This window comes from Podarcis raffonei, chromosome 17, assembly GCF_027172205.1.
Source record: "Podarcis raffonei isolate rPodRaf1 chromosome 17, rPodRaf1.pri, whole genome shotgun sequence".
Classification (NCBI taxonomy): domain Eukaryota; kingdom Metazoa; phylum Chordata; class Lepidosauria; order Squamata; family Lacertidae; genus Podarcis; species Podarcis raffonei.
In genome coordinates, this window is record NC_070618.1 from 34298859 (window position 1) to 34319208 (window position 20350).

The 20350-nt window shown below is 43.3% G+C and overlaps 1 protein-coding gene and 1 long non-coding RNA gene across 7 annotated transcripts in view; one reads left to right on the forward strand and one right to left on the reverse strand.

The window, feature by feature from the left end:
- The first annotated feature begins 2812 nt into the window (after window positions 1–2812).
- Window positions 2813–20350, forward strand: part of RFX1 (regulatory factor X1) — a 46152-nt gene continuing 28614 nt past the window's right edge. Inside the window, exons 1-2 of one of the 4 annotated variants that reach the window (XM_053371728.1) lie at window positions 2813–3221; window positions 12999–13331. In XM_053371728.1, coding sequence (XP_053227703.1) covers window positions 13046–13331 — 286 coding nt within the window. In that variant the 5' untranslated portion in view covers window positions 2813–3221; window positions 12999–13045. Of the gene's footprint in view, window positions 3222–12998; window positions 13332–15535; window positions 15787–20350 lie in introns of those variants that run through there. The other 3 variants (XM_053371732.1, XM_053371731.1, XM_053371729.1) reach the window with 3 other exon arrangements.
- Window positions 7140–15520, reverse strand: LOC128405277 (uncharacterized). 3 transcript variants are annotated; one of them, XR_008328258.1, is made up of 5 exons: window positions 15082–15520; window positions 13375–13471; window positions 10796–10898; window positions 8667–8794; window positions 7140–7453 (listed from the first exon to the last, which is right to left on the reverse strand). It is a non-coding gene; the product is annotated as an uncharacterized LOC128405277 (long non-coding RNA). The 3 variants fall into 3 exon arrangements; XR_008328257.1 differs by lacking the exon at window positions 15082–15520 and adding an exon at window positions 14641–14684; XR_008328256.1 differs by lacking the exon at window positions 15082–15520 and having other exon boundaries at window positions 13375–13609.

Sequence of the window (20350 nt, forward strand, 5' to 3'; positions counted from 1 at the left end):
AACTCTTCGTAACCCCATGGACCAGAGCATGCCAGGCAATCCTGTCTTCCACTACCTCCCGCAGTTTGGTCAAACTCATGCTGGTAGCTTCAAAAACACTGTCCCACCATCTCGTCCTCTGTTGTCCCCTTCTCCTTGTGTCCTCAATCTTTCCCAACATCAGGATCTTTTCCAGGGAGTCTTCTCTTCTCATGAGGTGGCCAAAGTATTGGAGCCTCAGCTTCAGGATCTGTCCTTCCAGTGAGCACTCAGGGCTGATTTCCTTAAGAATGGATAGGTTTGATCTTCTTGCAGTCCATGGGACTCTCAAGAGTCTCCTCCAGCACCAAAGAGTACATTGAAGGCACCTGACTGATCTCAATGGGCAGGGAGTTCCAAAGTGCAGGTGCCACCACACTAAATGAGTTCTGACAAATATGGAACGGGTGTTGTGTGGCATTTGTAGTAGTGCTAATTATGCCTATCAAACCAGTTGAGTGGGCACATGTGGGGTAAGGCAATCTCATAGGTAAACTGGTCCCAAGTTGTTAAGGGCTTTATGTGCTAACAATAACCCCTTGATGTTGACCTGAAAGCAAATCGGCAACCAGTGAGATCTCTGAGCACAGGTGTTATATGCTGACAAGGCCTCACTTCTGTCAGCAATCACGCTGCTGCAATCTGTAATAACTGCAGCTCCCAGATCAAGCATGGAAGAATTTGATGCAAAATGATGGCCAAGGTATTTAACGGCATAGCTGCTAAACAACTGGGATCTACTGCAAACCACCCAGAGATCTACCAGTAGATATCACTCTAGCTTTTGTTCACCCGTGGCCTAGGTCAGGTGTAACTGTCCTATCAAGTGCATAGGCTGAAATTTGGATTGCTTAGGTCCCAGGAACTGAACTGTCAGCCATGCAACTTTATCTCCCAATCCAATTGGGAGACATAGCATTTTGCCTTATCTTTACAATTCCTCTCCAAACACCAGGCAGAATGATCTTGTATCTTAGCCCTAAGCACCACAGCACTGAGATCAACCCCCCTGCCTACTCTTTAACCTGAAACTGTTCTTAACCTGAGACACCACTTTAGCTAATGGGGCCTCCCGCTGCCGCGAGATTTCTGTTCTCACCCTGAAGCAAAGTTCTTAACCTGAGGTACTATTTCTGGGTTAGGGGAGTCTGTAACCTGAAACATCTGTAACCCGAGGTACCACTGTAAATGGCAACATCACCACCCCCACCTCACTCCAATGCTGGGGTGGGAAGAGATGTTGCATTTTACTTTTAGTGCTAAGTTTGTAGATTAAAAAAAACCCCTGTGACTGCTCCTTAGAGATTCTATACAGTACAACTGTATGCGCACACATGTGCATAAACATTGGCCAATAATTTGTTACAATTTATGTCATTATGTACAGACATTGTGCTATATCACATATTGTGCTCACAATTTCATCTCTATGCATTCTCACTTTCCATTAGGGGTATGAGAGAGGGAAAACACTTCCCCCAACTTTTGTGTCCAGATTTTCACTTTTTGAAATACGCCAACTCTATCACACTGCCTCTAACTTGCCTTTTCTCTAAACTAAAAAGTACCAAACTCTGCAACCTTTCTTCATAGGGGAGTTGTTCCATCCCTTGATCATTGTGGTGGCTTTCTGAATCTTTTCCAAGCACACAATATCCTTTTTGAGGTGAGGAGACCAGGACTGTACATAGTACTCCAAATGGCATTATGATACTGACAGTTTTATTTTTCAGTTCCTTTCCTAACAATCGCTAGCATGGAGTTTGCCTTTCTCACAGCCACAGCACCCTGGGTCCATTATCATTAACTGCCACCTCCACCTCACCCCATAGCTGTCAACCTTCCCTTTTTTTTGCGGGAAATTCCCTTATTCCAGTGCCGTTTCCTGCTACTTCCCGCTGCTATCCCGGATTGTTAGATATCCCGTAGACTGTCCCTGGGACAGGTGAGGCTGCTGATCCCTTATTTTCAAATCCGAAAGTTGACAGCTATGCCTCACCCCTATGTGCGTGTACATGAAATTAATATTTTTTGCTCCAACAATATTTTAATCCATGTTTCCACTGAGATGGAGCAAACGGTCCTTTCAGTTTTATGGTAAGGTACCACACACTTATAGGGACGCGGGTGGCGCTGTGGGTTAAATCACAGAGCCTAGGACTTGCCGATCAGAAGGTCAGCGGTTCGAATCCCCACAACGGGGTGAGCTCCCATTGCTCGGTCCCTGCTCCTGCCAACCTAGCAATTCGAAAGCACATCAAAGTGCAAGTAGATAAATAGGTAGCACTCCGGCGGGAAGGTAAACGGCGTTTCCGTGCGCTGCTCTGGTTTGCCAGAAGCGGCTTAGTCATGCTGGCCACACGACCCAGAAGCTGTATTGCCGGCTCCCTTGGCCAATAAAGTGAGATGAGCGCTGCAACCCCAGAGTCAGTCACGACTGGACCTAATGGTCAGGGGTCCCTTTAGCTTTACTTTACCACACACTTACAACTATCTCAGGCATATCCATATTGCAGAGCTGCTTCTGACACAAGGCGTGGGCAACACAGTGAAGCGACGAGCACGCGCGCCACCTACTTGCCTTTAAACCGGGCTCTCCTGCCAATTATGAACTACAATTCCCAGCATGCCACAAGCAGCGCATGCGTACCAGCCTCCTGTCTAAGGAGTCCGTTTGAAAGGACGCGTCAGTTTACTGACAAGGCCTCCGGCCAGTAGGAAGTTGCCAACTCCCAATTCGTTACAGCCGCTCATTGGGCTCGCCCTTTCTACTAGACAGACAGGCCTCTAGTCAAATCCCTGTTGCGGAATGCCTGACTGGCCAATAAAAGGGTGAAGTATCCGGTGAGGGGCGCGGCTTTCGAACCAACGGAGAGGAGGAAGCGCCGACAAGTGACTGACAGCAGCACAGCCCAATGGGCCATCGACACCGTCCAATCGGCGCCGGGAGCCGCCTATTTCCCCCTCCCTTCCCCTCCCCTCGCCGAGGTGGGTAGCAACAGTTGCCCCGGTGAGGGAACACGGAGGGCGCCATAGCCACCGTAGTCGTGGCGACCAGGAAACCCGGCAACAACAACAACAACCGCCCACCCTCTCTTCCTCAGCGCGATTCCCGCCAAAATCGAGAAAGGGCACGACAGCCGCGACTCCGTCCCCGCCCTCCCCCTGAGGGGACGCGGCCTCGCGGGGCCGGGACGGTCCAGGTGGGTCCGAGTCCGTTTCCCCTCCTTCCCCCCCACCACCGCTGCAAAATGGCGGGGCCCGCGGCTCCCGCTTGACTCCCCGACGCAGCCGAGGAGGGCGAAGCGAGTGAGCGGCGGCTTTCCTCCGGGCTTTGGCCCCCGCGGCGGCGGCCACTCCAAGCAGGGCTTGTCGGGAAAGGGCCCAGGCCCTGACAGGCGGGGCTTCGGCGCTCCGCAGTGATTGGTGGGCGGGCGGACCAATAGGCCCCGGCTGAGGCCCTGAGATTGGCCAATCGAGTTTACGGGGAGGCGGGCGTCGACTGCTCCCTCATAGACGCGGAGAGAAAAACAGTGACTCACGGACGCGTCATGGCGTCGCAGTGACGTCAAGTGGAGTAGTGTTTGGTTAAAAATGATTGTGACGTCGCACAGCAGTAATAAATGAATAATAATAATAAAAATGACTGCCTACCTTCGTGGTTAAACATCAATGGGTAGTAGTAACAGCACAGAATTCACAGAGTACTCTACAGTGATGTAAAGCAAAACATTGGTGCCTTTATGGTGTTTTGGGAGGAATGATGTCATAGTGACTCCATAAGTGAGATTTTTATGGGAAGAGTCCATAGGTTAGTAGATAAAGGGATTCTGAAGGTTCAGGATTCAATCTCTAATTTAAAAAGAACCTCAAGCTTCTGAAATATTGGCTGCCTGGGGCCTTAGAGAGCTGCAGTTAGGCGATGGTTAGTACTGACCTAAAGATGTACCAGTGGCCTCCCCAATTATGAGTCAGTTACTTATATTTGACACGTATTAAAGGGCTGGAAGGCTATATCTCACTACAGAGAAAGGACTTGCTTTCTATGCAGAAGTTATTACGTTCAGTCGATGGCATCTCCCATTAAGGGATCATAGATAGTCTGAGAAAGATTTTGAGAACTGAAGTGAGTGTGAGTAGGCACTAATGGTCTTATTTGTGATGGTTCACAATAAACAGACTTGCTACTTCAAATGAGCACTTTTAATAAATTTCTACCTGGTTTGGTCAGTCCTGGTTGGGAGGGCAAGAGCAAGAGCACACCATAACTTCCTGATTCAGATGCAATTGGGAACTACCGTATTTTTTGCTCTATAAGACTCACCTTTTCCCTCCTAAAAAGTAAGGGGAAATGTGTGTGCCTCTTATGGAGCGAATGCAGGCTGCGCAGCTATCCCAGAAGCCAGAACAGCAAGAGGGATTGCTGCTTTCGATCCTTCTTGCTGTTCTGGCTTCTGAGATTCAGAATATATTTTTTCTTATTTTCCTCCTCTAAAAACTAGGTGCATCTTGTGGTCTGGTGCGTCTTTTGGAGCGAAAAATACGGTAATTGAAGTGTGTGTCAGAGGGGACAAGGAAGTGCATCAGCATAAGGCTTGTTCCCATCCAGGTTTATGCAATGTTTGGAACTGATATATTCTCATCATCCAGAGGCTGATGAGCCTTTTGGCTGCCTTGTATTGTTTATATGAAAAAGCAGAGCAGAAATTTAAAAATAATAAACATGTAGTTGTCCTCCTTGGGCATTTGTCCTGTATCCACCGAAGAGCAACTAATGGGCTGTTGAGGGTGGGAGAAGCTGAAGCTGCAGTATCTCCTTTTCCTGATCCTTTCTTTTGGACAGGATTATAATATTGAACTTCAACATAACTTATGGTTCTTCCTGTTACAGGCCAGTTAGGCCTGTAGCCTAATTGTTTACATGCTAAAGAATACATTATATTTACTAGATGCTGTGACTTGGGTATATATGAGAATTGTTCCATCCCCCCTAGGTCCCAAAATGTATTAATTATATGCCATCAAAACGCTCTTTTATCTGGAGTTCAACTAACAGCCGAAAACCAGCAGCTGAAAAGCACATTGTTACTTGCTCATAGCAGCTGCTGCAGGGACAGAAATTACAGCGAGTCAGTTATATGACAGCCCAGGTTGTAGCTCCATCCAAACATGTGGTTGCATCACAGAAAAGATGGAATTTGTGCCGTGTGGGCAGGGCTGTCACGTGGAAGCTGCAGCCAGGACAGCCATAGCACACAGCTTTAACTTTAGCTCCTAATTGATTGATTCCTTCCTTCCATTGAGTGGTGAAGGCAAAATTTTGGAGGCCTAAGACAGTGTGCTGATATATTAAAGAATCTGATAATTGTATTCTTCTGACTATAGGGCATGATGCACTGTTGCCCAGATACTAGTGTGATTTAAAATACTATTCCGTTATTGTATTGGGAAGGAGATAAGTTTTGGTATACAGCAACTGTATTCCTTAGGCCAAGAGTAGACTCTGGAATACTTTCAGACAGCATCCTGCCAACAAAAGTGAGACAATTCAGGAAAATATGGATAAAGACTCATTGTGCCTGGAAAAATGTGCTTATTTTGGCACTAGTTCAGGTAAGCTGGGAATGGATTTTAACTTTCTGTCTCCATTTTCCAGTGATGTATGTTTGCCTTGGCTCCTGGCCTATAATATCTGTATACGTTTCAATGCAGGAATTTAAAATTCTCTACATGAGAAGGCATATGATAATGGTGATAATGAAATGTTGTACAGTATCTCAAAAACAAGACAAGCTACTAAGAATGCAAGGAGAACACAGTGACAGCCTTTTTCATTCCTAACCTTTCTCTTGTCCCTAGGGAATGTTACCAGCTTTTCAACTGTATCTTTAACAACAGCCGGAGATGTAGGCATTAGGTAGTGATAATGCTTATCTCTATGCCTTGGGAAACTTAACCCGCAGATATGTGTACAACAAGCCACTGTTGGCACAAGAGCAGTTCATACTTTTTGATCAGTTGGCAACCCTATCAATAGGGGTGCCCATTCTGCCTTGGAAGGTCACTAGTTCCACAGCTGAGGAGTTCTAGTTTGTGCTCTAAGAGAGCCTTCCCTAAAATTGAAATTTTTCTGTTTCACATTCAGCCCAATTTTAAGCACTTCTACTTGACAGTAAACCTACTTGCTTTTAGTGATATTTGCTTCCAAATAAGTCAGTGATGTGATGCAGAATTTTTTTCTAGTGCTTTATTTTCTTTTTGATGAGTTCATTAATAACAATAAATGGATGTCAGTTGCAAATAAATATTTGGCAAGCTTTTCCATTTCAAAGTTGTAAGCGATTTTCCTTGGATTTAGTCAACAAAAACACTCTCTGAGGCAACAGAAAATTCCTAGTGTGGTGTGTTTTGCAAATTTGGTGAGCATCCCCTCTATGCCTTCATCCAAGTTATTTATAAAGATACTGAACAACAACAGGCCCAGGACAGCATCCTGCAGCACCCCACTTGTCACTTTTCCCCTGGAATGATGAGAAACCATTGGTGAGCACTCTTTGGGTTCAGCCAGTCAACCAGCTAAAAATCCACATAGAACCTAGGGCAGGCATAGGCAAACTTGGCCCTTCAGATGTTTTGGGACTACAGTTCCCATCATCCCAGACCACTGGTCCTGTTAGCTAGGGATCATGGGAGTTGTAAGCAAAAAAAAAAACAGCTGGAGGGCTGAGTTTGCCTATGCCTGACCTAGGCCCTGGAAATAATCCTCCGTCAGCAGCAGTGCCAAATGTATTGGTTGCCTGTTGTCTTGCACAGCTCCTGTTCATTCAATTGGAGTTTGTGTGATTTCCCACCTAGTGGATTATGCCAAAACCATTTCCGAAATGCTCTCTGTCTAGAATAATGTCATTCCCTGCTTTGGACAGAGACCCTTTTGAGCTCTTTTGAACATGTGTGTCATATACAGCAAGACTAAACCTTTCAGTTTAATTATCTACCCTGCTGCGGCTGCTTGAGAAGCAGTATTTTCAGTGAGATCTCATGAGATCTTGTGGAGCCCACAAACTCTCATGAGAATTCTGTGAAATTGGCAGCAATGCAAGTGGTGGAGGTGGTGGGGTGGGTGCTGGGGGACAGCAGCAGGGCAGGGGGGCATTTCCCGTTTCACCTCCAGCAGCGAAATGGGATACAATGCCCCTGGTTTCTTCTTAAGCCCTAAAGAAATAAGAATGTTGTCTGCATTCAGACATCTGTGTTCCTTCTCAGAGATGGCTGTATTTCAAGAGGTAAATCCAACAAGTGACATAGATATGGTTACTCTGCTGCCAAGTCATGTTTGACAGTCAGTGCAGGATTGCTTCCCCTCTCTTTTTGTATAATGATACCATCAGCTGCAGGCCAGAGAGTACTTCCTGTTCTCCCTCCTGTTTGTGGAGTTCTGTGGATAGGAATAGTTGCTTGTTTTATGAAAAGGAGAACATGGTTAATGTGAGCAGCAAGAGTCAGCAGAGCCTCTGAAGCTAGCAACTTGCCGAGAGTTTGCGCTTCAAATATAATGGACCATATCTGCCAGTGGGAGACTTAAGTACACAATTCTGATTGGGATCAGGCCCAGTTGTTCTTCGCTGTGACTCTCTGAATCTAAAAACAGCCGGGTCGTTTCCAAGTTTGGCTTGTTCCAAAAGTAGTGACCAAGTGTATTGGAACCTTTGGAATGTAGCTTAAGCAGAGAACTGCGCTGTGGATGACATGATCCTGTCTCTCTTGACTCCATTGGCATGAAGGTAATGTCTAGCTACCAGCACATTTCCAAAGTGGAGAAAAGTCAAGAAGGGATACTTGTTTGGAACTAGGACTGAAAAAACTTGATCACATTCCCAGCAGCCTCCATCATGGTTTTAGGCATCAGCCCTGTACAGGACTGAACAAAATATACTTAGAATTGAATGAGTATTGACATTTTACTCGCACTACTTTCATAGCATACCGGAAGAAAGAGTAGAACTATGAAAAACGTAGTGGTATTAGAGAGCTGCTGTCGCTCAGAGTAGATAGTCCTGGGCTACAGGTGACTAGTGGTCTGACTCAAAATAAGTCAGCTTCAGATGTACATAGCCAACAGGTTGCCAAACTGTGTAACTCAAAATAATATTAAGATTGTTTTGCACATTTAATTGAGAATAGAAAAATTGAGGAAGGCAGCTTTATCCTAGACCTTACAATTTTCACCAGTAGATTCTTGGAAACTTGACAGCTCAGAAGCAAGACTTGAAGCCATAAATAACCTTTAGCAGACAGAGAGGCGAAGTGATTTCTCACTTCACCTGACTTCTGGTTGCCTGTGTTGCTGCTGTGATGAGGTAAGTGTGGTGCAATCCTATGCTCCTGCTGGTGGGTTTGCACTACACTGACCTCACTGCCATCTTGCCTTTCCCTTTTCTGCCCCAGTATCCAGCAGCAATGTGAGTGATGAGGTCTGATGAGTACTGCTGCCTCACCCTGCTTTCTGCTACTGTAAATACCAGTGCTAATAAGACAGCCGCTTTCCCCATACAGTTTAGTGCACAGCGGTCCCCCCCCCCCCCATATTATAAGTAGCTGGATGGGAGTGAAGAAAATTGAGTTTCGTTATTTTACAAAAGCTTCCTTACCTGGTTATCTAGGAATAATCATTGCAGGGGCCCACACAGGTGGCTGCTTACAAGTCTGAGTCATATTTCTCATACTGTGTTCCGACTAGAGTCCATTGAAGAACACATTTTAAACTGGGCTCCCAATCCTTGTGTAAAAATAAACAGGCAAAATTCTCATTTTGTTACATACATGCTACACTTTCAATTCCAGAGGAGGCCAGATCACCCACTAAAAATAAATGACCCCTTACAGCTGCCCTAACCTGGATCTCACTGTGGCACCAAGTCCACTGCATCTCCAGGAGCAATGCTGAATCAGTCAAGCTGGACATTTCAAGAGAACAGTATTTTCAGTCTTGGTGTTTGAACTGCTAAGTGTCTTCTCCCTTCTGCCAAGCGCAGAAGGAGCAGCTCTGTGTCACTATGGTTGTAAGGAAAAGTCTGTACCATGGAAGAGAATAAATAGGCCACAGGAAGAATGGTCTCCTGCTGGCAGTGATTACTATAAGATAGGGTCACCATATTTCAAACAGTGAAAATCTTTTTGTTTTGGAAATTTGAAGTTTTTGTCTATTTTTAAGGAAATTCAGCAAAATATAGACTTCCGACATGGGTTGCCATACGTCTGGATTTTCCAGGACATTTCAGCATTTTCCACCCAGATATTCCTTCTGACTGTTCCGGCTATGTCCAGGAAATTCTGGATGTATGGCAATAAGAAGGAAAATGTATACTGTTGAAGAGATTCACTACAGGAGTAACTGCAGGAGCACTTGTTTTTCCTTGGCTCTCTATGTAAAGCTATGTCACAAATAGTGAGAGTTGGCTTGCAGTCATCCAGGACTAGCAATTTCTTGAGGCATCAGCCTCAATTTCTATAGTACAGGATGCCAATTTCTGGGTTTTTTAAGTCAACCGGCCTCTGGCATTGACCTTGAGGAGTAGTGCACCATTCAGATGGAACTGTCTTCTTTCTTACATTCCACAAAGGCTGCAGTTTTTTGTTTGGACACCCCCCCCCCCGGCACAGATAGATACTGGAAAGCTAGTACAGTCATACCTTGGAAGCCGAATGGAATCTGTTCTGGAAGTCTGTTCGACTTCCAAGGCGCAGCTTCCGATTGGCTGCAGAAGCTTCCTGCAGCCAATCAGAAGATGTGGAAGCCCCGCCGGATGTTCAGGTTCCAAAGAACGTTCGCAAACTGGAACACTCACTTCCGGGTTTGCGGCATTTGGGAGCCAAAACGTTCTACTGCTAAGGCATTTGTCAACCAAGGTACGACTGTATACTTTTGCACCAACTACACTAATGGATCCATTGAAAAACAATACAATTTTTCTTGTGCTCGTCAAGATATCCTTAAGATGCAAAGTAATAACAATAATTCACACACTTCAGAGAACATTTTCTGCATAGACCGGGTCTCTAATACATTATTCTGCACATGTTGTTCCTATTCACACACTACCTTGTTAGCTGTGTACCTTAAAAAGTGTGACATGTTCCTGATACTGGCCAGGACCAGTGCCTGGATGCAACCTGGATGTTGAACCAGTTCTTGAATGCACTCATCTTGAGTGGATGAGAATTATTAGACTGAAGCTGAATCCTGCTAGGACAGAGACACTGTGGGCAAGTGGTTTTCAGGTCCAAGAACTGGGGAGTCTGCCTGTTCCAGAAAGGGTTGTGCTCCCTCTGAAAGAACAGGTAATCAGTTTAGGCCTGCTTTTGAAACCATCTTTGCCCATAGAGACTCAGGTTGCCTCTGTGTTGAAGAGCAGCTATCATCTGCTTCAGTTGATGTGTCAAATGCATCCTTTCCAGGACAGGGATAACTTGGCCACTGTGACACATACGTTTGCAACCTCATGTCTGGAGTATTGTAATACACTCTGTGTGGGGCTTCGCTTGCAGCTGATCCAGAATAGTGCAGCCTGGGGGTTGCTCTTTATTCAGCATGCCGGTGCTGAGGAATCTGCCCTGGCTGCCTATTAGCCACAGAGCCAGTTTATTACTTACATACAAAGCCCTAAATAACTCTGGACCAGGTTACAAAAAAACCTGCCTTCCTGTTCATCACCCAGTAAGGGCACTATGATCAGCCAGTGGAATACAGTTTTGCCATGGCCTGATGATTTTGACTTACGTTAACATAGGGGTAGACTTTTTCCACTAGTGGCACAAGTGTTTTGGAATGCTTCGTTGCTGAAATACCAGAGTCCCCCTCATTGTGGGCATTCTGCCAGCTCCTGAGGGGAAAAAAACTGTTTAGGCAAGCATTTCCCTAAGCAGAAATTGTGATTTTATTGCTTTAACTGTTCTGTTTTTCAATTGTTCATTTAATTGTATATTTTAATTAAAGATAATTTTATTGCTATTTTAATTATGGGTTGATTTTATAGTTGTAAACCACTTAGAAGATATTTTGGCATATAAGCAATACAGTGGTACCGCAGGTTAAGTACTTAATTCATTCCGGAGGTCCATTCTTATCCTGAAACTGTTCTTAACCTGAAGCACCACTTTAGCTAATGAGGCCTCCTGCTGCCGCCGGAGCACAGTTTCTGTTCTCATCCTGAAGCAAAGTTCTTAACCCAAGGTAATATTTCTGGGTTAGCAGAGCCTGTAACCTGAAGCGCATGTAACCTGAAGCGTATGTAACCTGAGGTACTACTGTATATAAATTAATAAACGAGAATAACAAATAATAATGTAAACCAAAGGTGTGTCTTAAAATACCCACTTGCATTCCCCTAAAGCTTCAGATTGAAAGTGAAGGTTGGCAGTGGTGGGCAGCTATTTGCCCGAGAAACTGGTCTGCCATTACTGATTTTTATTGATTTATCATACCATAGAATTCCTGAGTTTCCTGGAGGAGTTTGAAAACCACTGTGGTGTGATATAAAACATAAAGGACATCTAATTTCAGCCCTAAGCAAAGCAATAAGAATGGTCTGAGTGGTTTTTTGACTATAATAAGAACAGATATGACTAAAAGTAAAAAATAGCACAGCTTATTTGGTGTAGTTTGTTGTTGGTAAGGGGATTTAGCACAGATGTACCTCCCTTTTTGAGTTGTTCAGTACTAATTCAGAGGAAAGCTTTTCCATAAATTAAGCCTATTTCTTTTCTATGTTTAATTTTCTTTGCATGTTTAATTTTCATCATACCCAGTTAGTAAATCATAGTAGTTCCTGGTGCACTTGAATTGCCCATTGTTCCTCTTGATAAGATGCTTCTCTGCTCATTACCAAGTGTTGGGCTTTTGCCATTTGTTTCTGTGGTCCTATTATTAGGGTTACACTGCATCTGAAGGGGCAGGTATACAATTTGTGGGTACTTCTCAATCCATTGCTGTGACTTGAGGCTCAGGTGGCCTCAATGGCTCAGAGTGCCTTCCATCAGCTTTGGCTGGTGCCCCAGGTACGCCCCTGTTTAGACAGGGATAGCCGAAATTCTGTTGTCTGTGCTCTGGTAACCTCTAGGTTAGATTACTGCAATGCGTTATACGTTGGGCTGACTCTGAAGACGCTTTGGAAACTTCAGCTGGTGCAGAATTCAGAAGCCAGGGACGAGACGATTTGACTATATAACACCAATCCTGGCCCGACTGCACTGGCCACCAATTAGTTTCTGGTCCTAATTAAAAGTGCTAGTTTTGACCTATAAAGCCTTAAGTAGCTCAGGGCTGCAATACTTAAAGGACCACCTTTCCCCACATGAACCAACCCAGACCCTGTAACTATCAGCCTTTTCTGCAGTGGTTCCCCATTTGTGGAATATTCTCCCAGGAAGGTTTGGCTGGTGCATTCACCTTTAGGCTCCAGGCGAAAACATTCCTCTTCAACCAGGCCTTTGACTAATTAACAATCTATGACCTTTTAAACTGGAGGTGAATTGGTGGGTATTGTTTCTGTTTGTTACTATGCTATGTAATTTTGTGTTTTTATATTTTAATAATCCTGGAGATTGTACAGCTTGTGATTCAGTCCTCAGTTTCTCGTATCTGACATGGGCTAAATGTGTTTGCTACTGATAGAATACTGAATTTCGGAAAGTTGTGAATGTGAAATACAACATGTACGGCCATTCAGAATACACTTGAGTAAATGCAAAGTGGTGTTCTCTGGTCTCCCAGATTTCTAGGCAGATCGTCTGCAGCATACCTGTTGCCACTCTTTTCTGCAATTGGGTGCAATTAGGTATTAAGCATGGTGTGTTATTAAGTTAGTGTTCAGTGAATAGAACTGTACGGAGCTTTTTCTGTCTATGGAATGCTTTATAACTGATTAATTTTCCCTTCTTTTTTGTTTTTATTTGTTTTTCCTCTTTTTTTTCTTCACCGAAAGGAAGCAAAAAAAAAGCCTTATTTATTATCATTTTCCCCACTGTTGGCATGGCAACACAGGCGTACGTTACAGAATTACAGGCAGCGCAACAGCAGTCACAACAACAGCAACAGTCACAGCAACAGCCAGCAGCAACAGTGGCCACAGCAGCACCTGTGGTGGTGGCAGCAGCTCAGCAACAATATGTGGCAGAATTGCAAAGTGCGCAGCAGCAACAGCCTGCTTCGAAACAGTATGTCTCGGAAATCCCACCTCCCCAGACACAGGCTCCACCTACTGGGCAACAAACACCAACGCCAGCCCCACAGCAGTACATAGTAGTAACTGTTTCTGGTAAGTATGTGTGCGGCAAGGGGGAAAGGGTGTGTCCTGGTACCTGAACGGGTGAAGCATTTTACAGCCTGCAAAGGAGGCAAGTAGTCTGTAGAAAAATCCAGGGTCCTCCACTGACTCTGTCATCACAAAACAGTCACCTGTGGCAGAGGAGAGAGTCCCATCAGCAGCTATCTCTTGAACCAATCAAGGCATAAGCTCGTCGGTCTTCTCTTGAAAACTGTCAAGAATGGAGATCCCACCACATTCCTAGAGAACTTGTTTGATTGATCAGCTACTTCTATTAAATATATATATATAATTCCAACTCTACAATTCTATGAAAATGTCCTCAAATAGCTACCTTAAATTTGCCTTTGAATGATTTGCATCCCATTGCTTCTTATCCTATCCTCAGTGGGTACTTGGGGGGGGACACACACAGATGGTTGTCTTTTGGTAGTTTTTTGGCAAATCCAGGTCTGTCTAGTCCTGAGAGATATGTGCAAATAGCATTAACTTACTTATTTGTTTTGGAACTTATTCATTATAGGCTCGGTATAGGCCCTTCTTTCTGTGTGAGACCCCCCATTTAGAGTGCACAATTTTAACTGTATTTAAATATATCTCCCAGACCATCTTGAAAGCTTAGAGCAAGTGTGTGTGTGTGTGTGTGTGTGTGTGTGCGTGCATGCATGCATGCATGCATCCCTGTGTGTGTAAAATAGTTCCAACTGATTACTAGCTTAAACCTGACTCAAAAGTCAGGTTTAGTAAAAAAAAACCAAAAAACCAAAACAAAAAAAGGTATTTATTTGTGCTCTTAAAAAGGATTGTCAGGTTCAATGTTCGATGGTTCTTAAAAGGAAGGTTATTTTCCGGGGGGGGAGGGTTGGCAGCCATTATGAGCAGCTCTTTCCACCTGTCAACCTTTGCTTTTCAAACACTGAATGAATTTTTGTCCATAATAGTTCATAGGTTCAGGACATCTTTTCTCAAGCGGTCCTCAGGCTGTGGCTATGCAGTATTATTTGCACCCTTCGTAACACCTAATTTGAACTGGCTTGCCATCTGAACACTGTGCATGCCAGCTTCCCTAGGCTTATTATCTGCACCAAGCCAGGGGTTCTCAAACTGGCTATTAGAGCCAGTATGGTGTAATGGTTAGAGTGTTGGACTATGACCTGGGAGACCAGGGTTTGAATCCCCCCCCTCAGCCATGAAGTTCATTAAGTGTCTTTGGGCCAGTCACCATCTTTTAACCTAACGTACCTCACAGGGTTGTTGTGAAGATGAACGGGGGGGCGGGGGAGAGAACCATGCACACTACCTCAAGCTCCTTGGAAGAAATGGTGGTATGTGGGGGTCCTGTCATCTTCAACTATCTGCAACATAGCATGCATCAACAAATTGACAAAACACCTTAACTGGCACTTTAAATGTATTTGTTGGCGTGAATGAGAATTTGAATAGCAAGGAGCTTCTAGGGCACCTTGGTTGCAGCTCATCTCACTTTAGCAAGATTTTGGAAATACCTAATGGGCAATGATTTCAAACTGGCATGGCAAAGTCCGGCATACTTCTCCTTCAGAAAAACTTACCTCTAAGCTTTGATTTCCACGTGGGCATACAAAATTGGACAATTTTGTTGTAACGTGGTATAACTTTAAAACCTATGTCAACAACAAGATAATTGGATATCGGAACGCCATCGCAATATGCTAAAATTTGGAATGCTTAAAGTTGCATCTGGATTTTGGCCCCTGCTTACCTGACTTTCTGATTATATGGTTTTTCCTGTCTTTTCAGTTGTCGTTTATAAGCTGCCAGCACTCTTTTCTTTTCTCAGTTGTCATGGAAAAGCACAGCTTCAGTCCACAAAAGGTCATGATGTTGGCAATGTTTTAAAATTTAGGTCCCCTTAAAATTCTGTAAATTCCATAAATAAAGCATAAAAGATGCCCTACTCCACCCACAAAAGTTCTGCAGGTCAGCCTACTGCCTTTCAAGACAGACTAATAGGTATTTTAAAAAATATATCCAGTAAAGGAACCAGAACAAAGATATGCTGGCTGCACAGGTCTAATAAAAGAAAAAGCAGCCATTTCCTAATCTGGGCTCTGGTGCAGATCCATAAAGGAGGGTCAGTAGCCTCACTTCAGAAAAAAACCCTGTAGGTTAATAAGTTAGAATGTATATACAGAGTTGCAGTTGATAAAAGAGTTTTGCAGAATTCTTTCTGGCTCCAGCATCAACAATGAAGATTTGCATTTAGAACTTAAGTGTGGCAATGAGAATAGAACCCAGCTTAGTCTTCCGCAGCAGGTCTTTGCTGTCACTAATCAGTTTTTTATGATTGTCAGTGAAATTATCTACATATTTTTTTAGTTATTCTGGTCTATAGTCTGCATCCAGTCTACTGGGAGACATGACATGAACTCTGCATCAGAGCTCTGCGCAGGCCTACTGATCAGTGGTGAGATTCTAGCCAATTTAAATGGGAGAGGTTCAAGCACATATTGAACTCTTCCACTTTTACGTTAATGATACTTGAAAATGTTTTAACTTTCACTGGATTATGCCACAAATAGGCATTTAGAGCTGAGCTCATTGATTGCCACAGCATATTGCATTGGACTCTCCACACTCCGTTTCTTACCATGGGCACCCAGGAAGATTAGACTAAGAGGGAAAATCTCTGCAGCCATTTTCACTGAATGTCTTGACCTGCTTGGTGGAAGAAACACATGAATAATACTGCCTTCCATGCCACTTAACTTGTACAACTCTAGACAAAGGTGATCAGTACAAGCTCCACTTCAAGGGTGTTCAGGTCCTTGTACAAGTGTGTGTGTGTGTGTGTTTGACAGAGCTGGCCCAAGATATTCTGGTTGCTGAGGCATAAAATGCACTGCCATCTGCTAATTAACATGGGATGCAATCCTCTAGGAAGTTCTTCTGTGCATGCTTCATTAAAATGGATAGAGGTTGCACAGACATTGTACTTGATGGGTCATGTCTGTCATGTCTTCAATTCTGCTATCTTAATGGCTCCTAGGATCAGTTGTGTTGCCTTGCTTCCTGGTGGAGCCTTCTCCGTATCTTAAGAAGGCAAGGCAAACAGCCAGATAGAATTCCTGCTGTCTTTCGTAGTGTAATGCAGCACTTCAGCTGGCCTGTAATATGATCCAAAGAAACCTGGACTGCTTCTGATTCTAATCAGGTAGCTCCTAAGCTGCAGAGTGAAGTTGTTTGATTTGCCTTGTGGTTGAGCTTTTTCCAGAGAGTGTAGATTTCCATATGTATGGAAAGCAACTGAAAAAACTGGCAGAATTCAACTTCACACTATTGAGTCCTGTTGAAATATTGAATGTCTGTTGGATTTGGTGCATTCTCCCAGTTCTACTCTTTCCTAGCTTAGTTCTTACTCTTTTCAGTCAGTAGAGCTGGAAACTCTCCTGGATTTTTCAAGCGAAGGTTCACGTGATCCTTTAAAAAATAGTACATTCTCACCAGGATCCAGACTAGGAACCTGTTTTCAGTATCAGGGTCTAATCTTAGAAGGAGTATTGAAGGAAAGTGCCTCTAAGCATGAACAGGGTATAGATAAGGGAAGGGGGGTATTTTTGTGAGTTCAGAAAATGTTTGATATTGGTTACATTTTGCCTGTTTCACATTTCTACATTTTCCTCCCTACTTCAGCTGCTATCCCTTCTGTATTTACTTAAGTGTATAGCTCTTTTCATACACTGTATCAAAGCTGGACAAGAAGGCCAGAAGGCAAATGGGCAGGAGAGGCTCTGCACATAGACAGTCACAGAGAGAGTCATTCCTAGTCAGTTCAGGCAAAACTGGGCTAAGCGGAACAATGGCCTATTGCAGTTTAAAGCAGCGTCATATGTTTCAGCAGTGGAGTGGAATAATATTTGACCTTGCCTCATGGGGAAGGGCCAAAGCTCATTGGTAGAATACATGCTCTTCAGAGGGAAGCCCACAGGTTCAATCCCTGGCAGCTCCAGTTAAAATAATCAAGTAGCAGGTGATGGGGGAAGTCCACTACTTGAAATCCTGGAGATTCATGAAGTAGTGACAGTACTGGATTTCACCTGATGCAAGACAGCTTCTTCCTTTCCTCTTATTTGAGAAACTGAGTCTCGCACAGATCTCTGGGTTTTTTAAATCTTTATTTTCAGGCACCACTATTAATCGCTTCTTTCTTGCTTTGTATCCCATAAGTGACCACTGGGCAAATTATATGCTTGTGCTAGTTTAGAAAACAGAAAACACAACCTCTCTCAATTTATATTTACTTGTTGGCCAGTTACATTGTCTGAATTTATCAGCTTTTAAAAATCAATCCATTAATATTAAAGTCGCATTTTCTGTAAGTTGTCAGAATTATTATTCTTATTATTCTTTTACTCTGCTGCTGTTATAACACGTGCTTTGGACAAAATCAGAGATCACAAAAGAGTAAGGTGATATCTTCTGCTGATGTAGGGATATGCAGGGTTTCGAGTTACACTGACCTGTTCATTCAGCAAATGGAAGAAAGCCACTAATTTTCAGCTACACTGAAAAACAAGTGCACTGAAAAACAGAAATAAAGATGGCTAGGAAGGCAGTGTTCAGATTCACTCCAGATGAACTCCAACTCTCCTGCTTCATGTATTCTGCTAAATTGTTTCTGAAACTTTTTCTCAGGCTGGAAACCCTGCTTATTTGGGAATAAGCCCCAATGAATTCTGTTTGCTTTTGAGTAGACGTTCCACTGCCAGTGAGAGTTTTATTTGGATGTTCAGAAAGCTCACATTACCTTGTGCCCCCTTCTTTGTCAAACAATGCAGAGCACATTTGAGCGAGCTGGCAGAGTGGCATCTGTGGTCATAGCAGGTTTTTCTTTGGGTTGATACTAGAGATATTCATTTCAGTGAAGTCGAACTGAACAGTTTTATAGCAGCTGAGGACTTTGCTCAAAGATTTTTTTCTGGATAATCTTGCCATTATTGTTTTTCAGGTTTTTCAAATCCTAGTTAAATTCTGTCCTTCAGCTGAGTTGCCAAAGTGTGTACCTCGTTAAATGATGGCTAGCAGTGGTATTCCAAAATCCATATCAGGGCAATACCCTTATTTGGCTGATAAAATCTATCCCCAAATAGTGTGCAAGCTTTTGAGTTCTCCAGCTTTTCATTGGGCTAGATGCTAAACAAAATAATGGAAAGTGAAGAACAAACAAACAAACAAAAGTCTTATGTTGAAGCTATGGAGTCCATCTGGTCACGGTATTAAGATGATGTTTCAACTAAGGATGGATACAGTACACATTAGAAGCTGTCTTGTACCAGGTGAAAGAAAAATGGAAAATTAAGGCAGGCAACAAGCTTCCAGAAAAGATAGTGAAAACAACACAGAGATGCTTGATAATCTCTTTCTCTTTTAGCAAAATTACAATGTCAGCAAACCATGGTTGTCAGCAAACCACGGTTGCCTTAGGCAAGCAACTCTCTCACCTGTCCATTCTGCAATATGGGAATAAGAATACTGGCCAATCAAAGTTACCAGGATCAGTGCTAATTCCAGTGGGCTTTGTTCCTTTAGGTTTATTCCTGTGACTTTTTCCAAAAGGAGTTAAAGCTGTGCATATGTGTTTGTGTGCATGCAGACACATGCTTGTGCAGATACATGCCCTGTTCCTCTGCTGAGCTACCAGGGGATCATAGACCCTGTTGTAATTGGAAGTATACTCCTTTAATACTCTGGTAAAAATAGTTCTAGTACCAAAATGTCCTGAAATTAGCAAGGGGAAAAGAAAGATTGAATGAAAGTTTGCTTATCTTTGGGCCTTGAGGTTAGAGCAGTAGTGAGAGGAGGGGCAGCTGTGGAAAGGTTCTGCCTTCCACGGATCAAAGCCTGTCCATTTTTCCTTGATTAGCGTGTCAGAGTTGGCAAATCTAGAAATTGTGTCACTGGGGCATTGAACAGAATGCTTGTTCATTCCAGGCAAAGGGCCTAATCAAAAATGCTCCCATCTGGCAGTGGTTCAGGTCTTGTACAGTGTAAAGTCCAATCACTCCAAGCTAAATTCTTGCAGGTTCTTATTGCAGATTCTTCTTATCACAGGTCCAACCCTTTTAACTTTTATTTTTGTCAGGCTCTTTTTCAGTCCCCCTTTTTCTGGTCCTGCTTCTTCCTATTTGCTTTGATCTTATATGCTCTCGTTCCCCAGAAAAGAGCAACTACTTTCAGATAACTTGCCTGCATTTTCTTTAGTTGTCTTTTCAAGGAAGGCTCATTATGACAGTCTTTTCACCCTCTAGCCTAGAACACCAGGCCCTGTGTTGTCAGCCACAGCAGAATATCCTGATTAAAGTAGGATTTTCAGAGTTCCAGAACCGGATAGCTCTGTGAATGTTGGAAGGTACAAGCGGATACCCTCCAACATTTCTCTTATGAAAATAGGGATGTCCCATTCCATATTGATAATTTTACTATTTAGACTCCCCACATCTTACTGGGTTGTCCCAGTTGCTCTGGGCAGCTTCCAACATGTATAAAAGCATAATAAAACATTAAACATTAAAAAAACTTACTTAAATAGGGTTACCTTCAGACGGTTCTGGGGTCAGATAATTCTGTTCCCTCCAACATTTCTCCAATCAAAATAGGGACATCGTACCATACTTTCCAACATTTCTCAAATGAAAATAATAATAATAATAATAATAATAATAATAATAATAATAATAATTAATAATAATAATAATTTTTATTTATACCCCGCCCTCCCCAGCCAAGGCCGGGCTCAGAGCGGCTTACAAGCAATAATAAAAACAAGATGAATGATTACAACTTAAAAACAAAAATAAAATACAACATTAAAATAATGGAACATTAAAATATTAAAATGTAGCCTCATCGCAGGAGGAGAAGGAAAAGAAAAAAGAGAGGGAGGGAGGGAATCAAATTGGCTCCAAGCCAAAGGCCAGGCGGAACAACTCTGTCTTACAGGCCCTGCGGAAAGAAATCAGATCCTGCAGGGC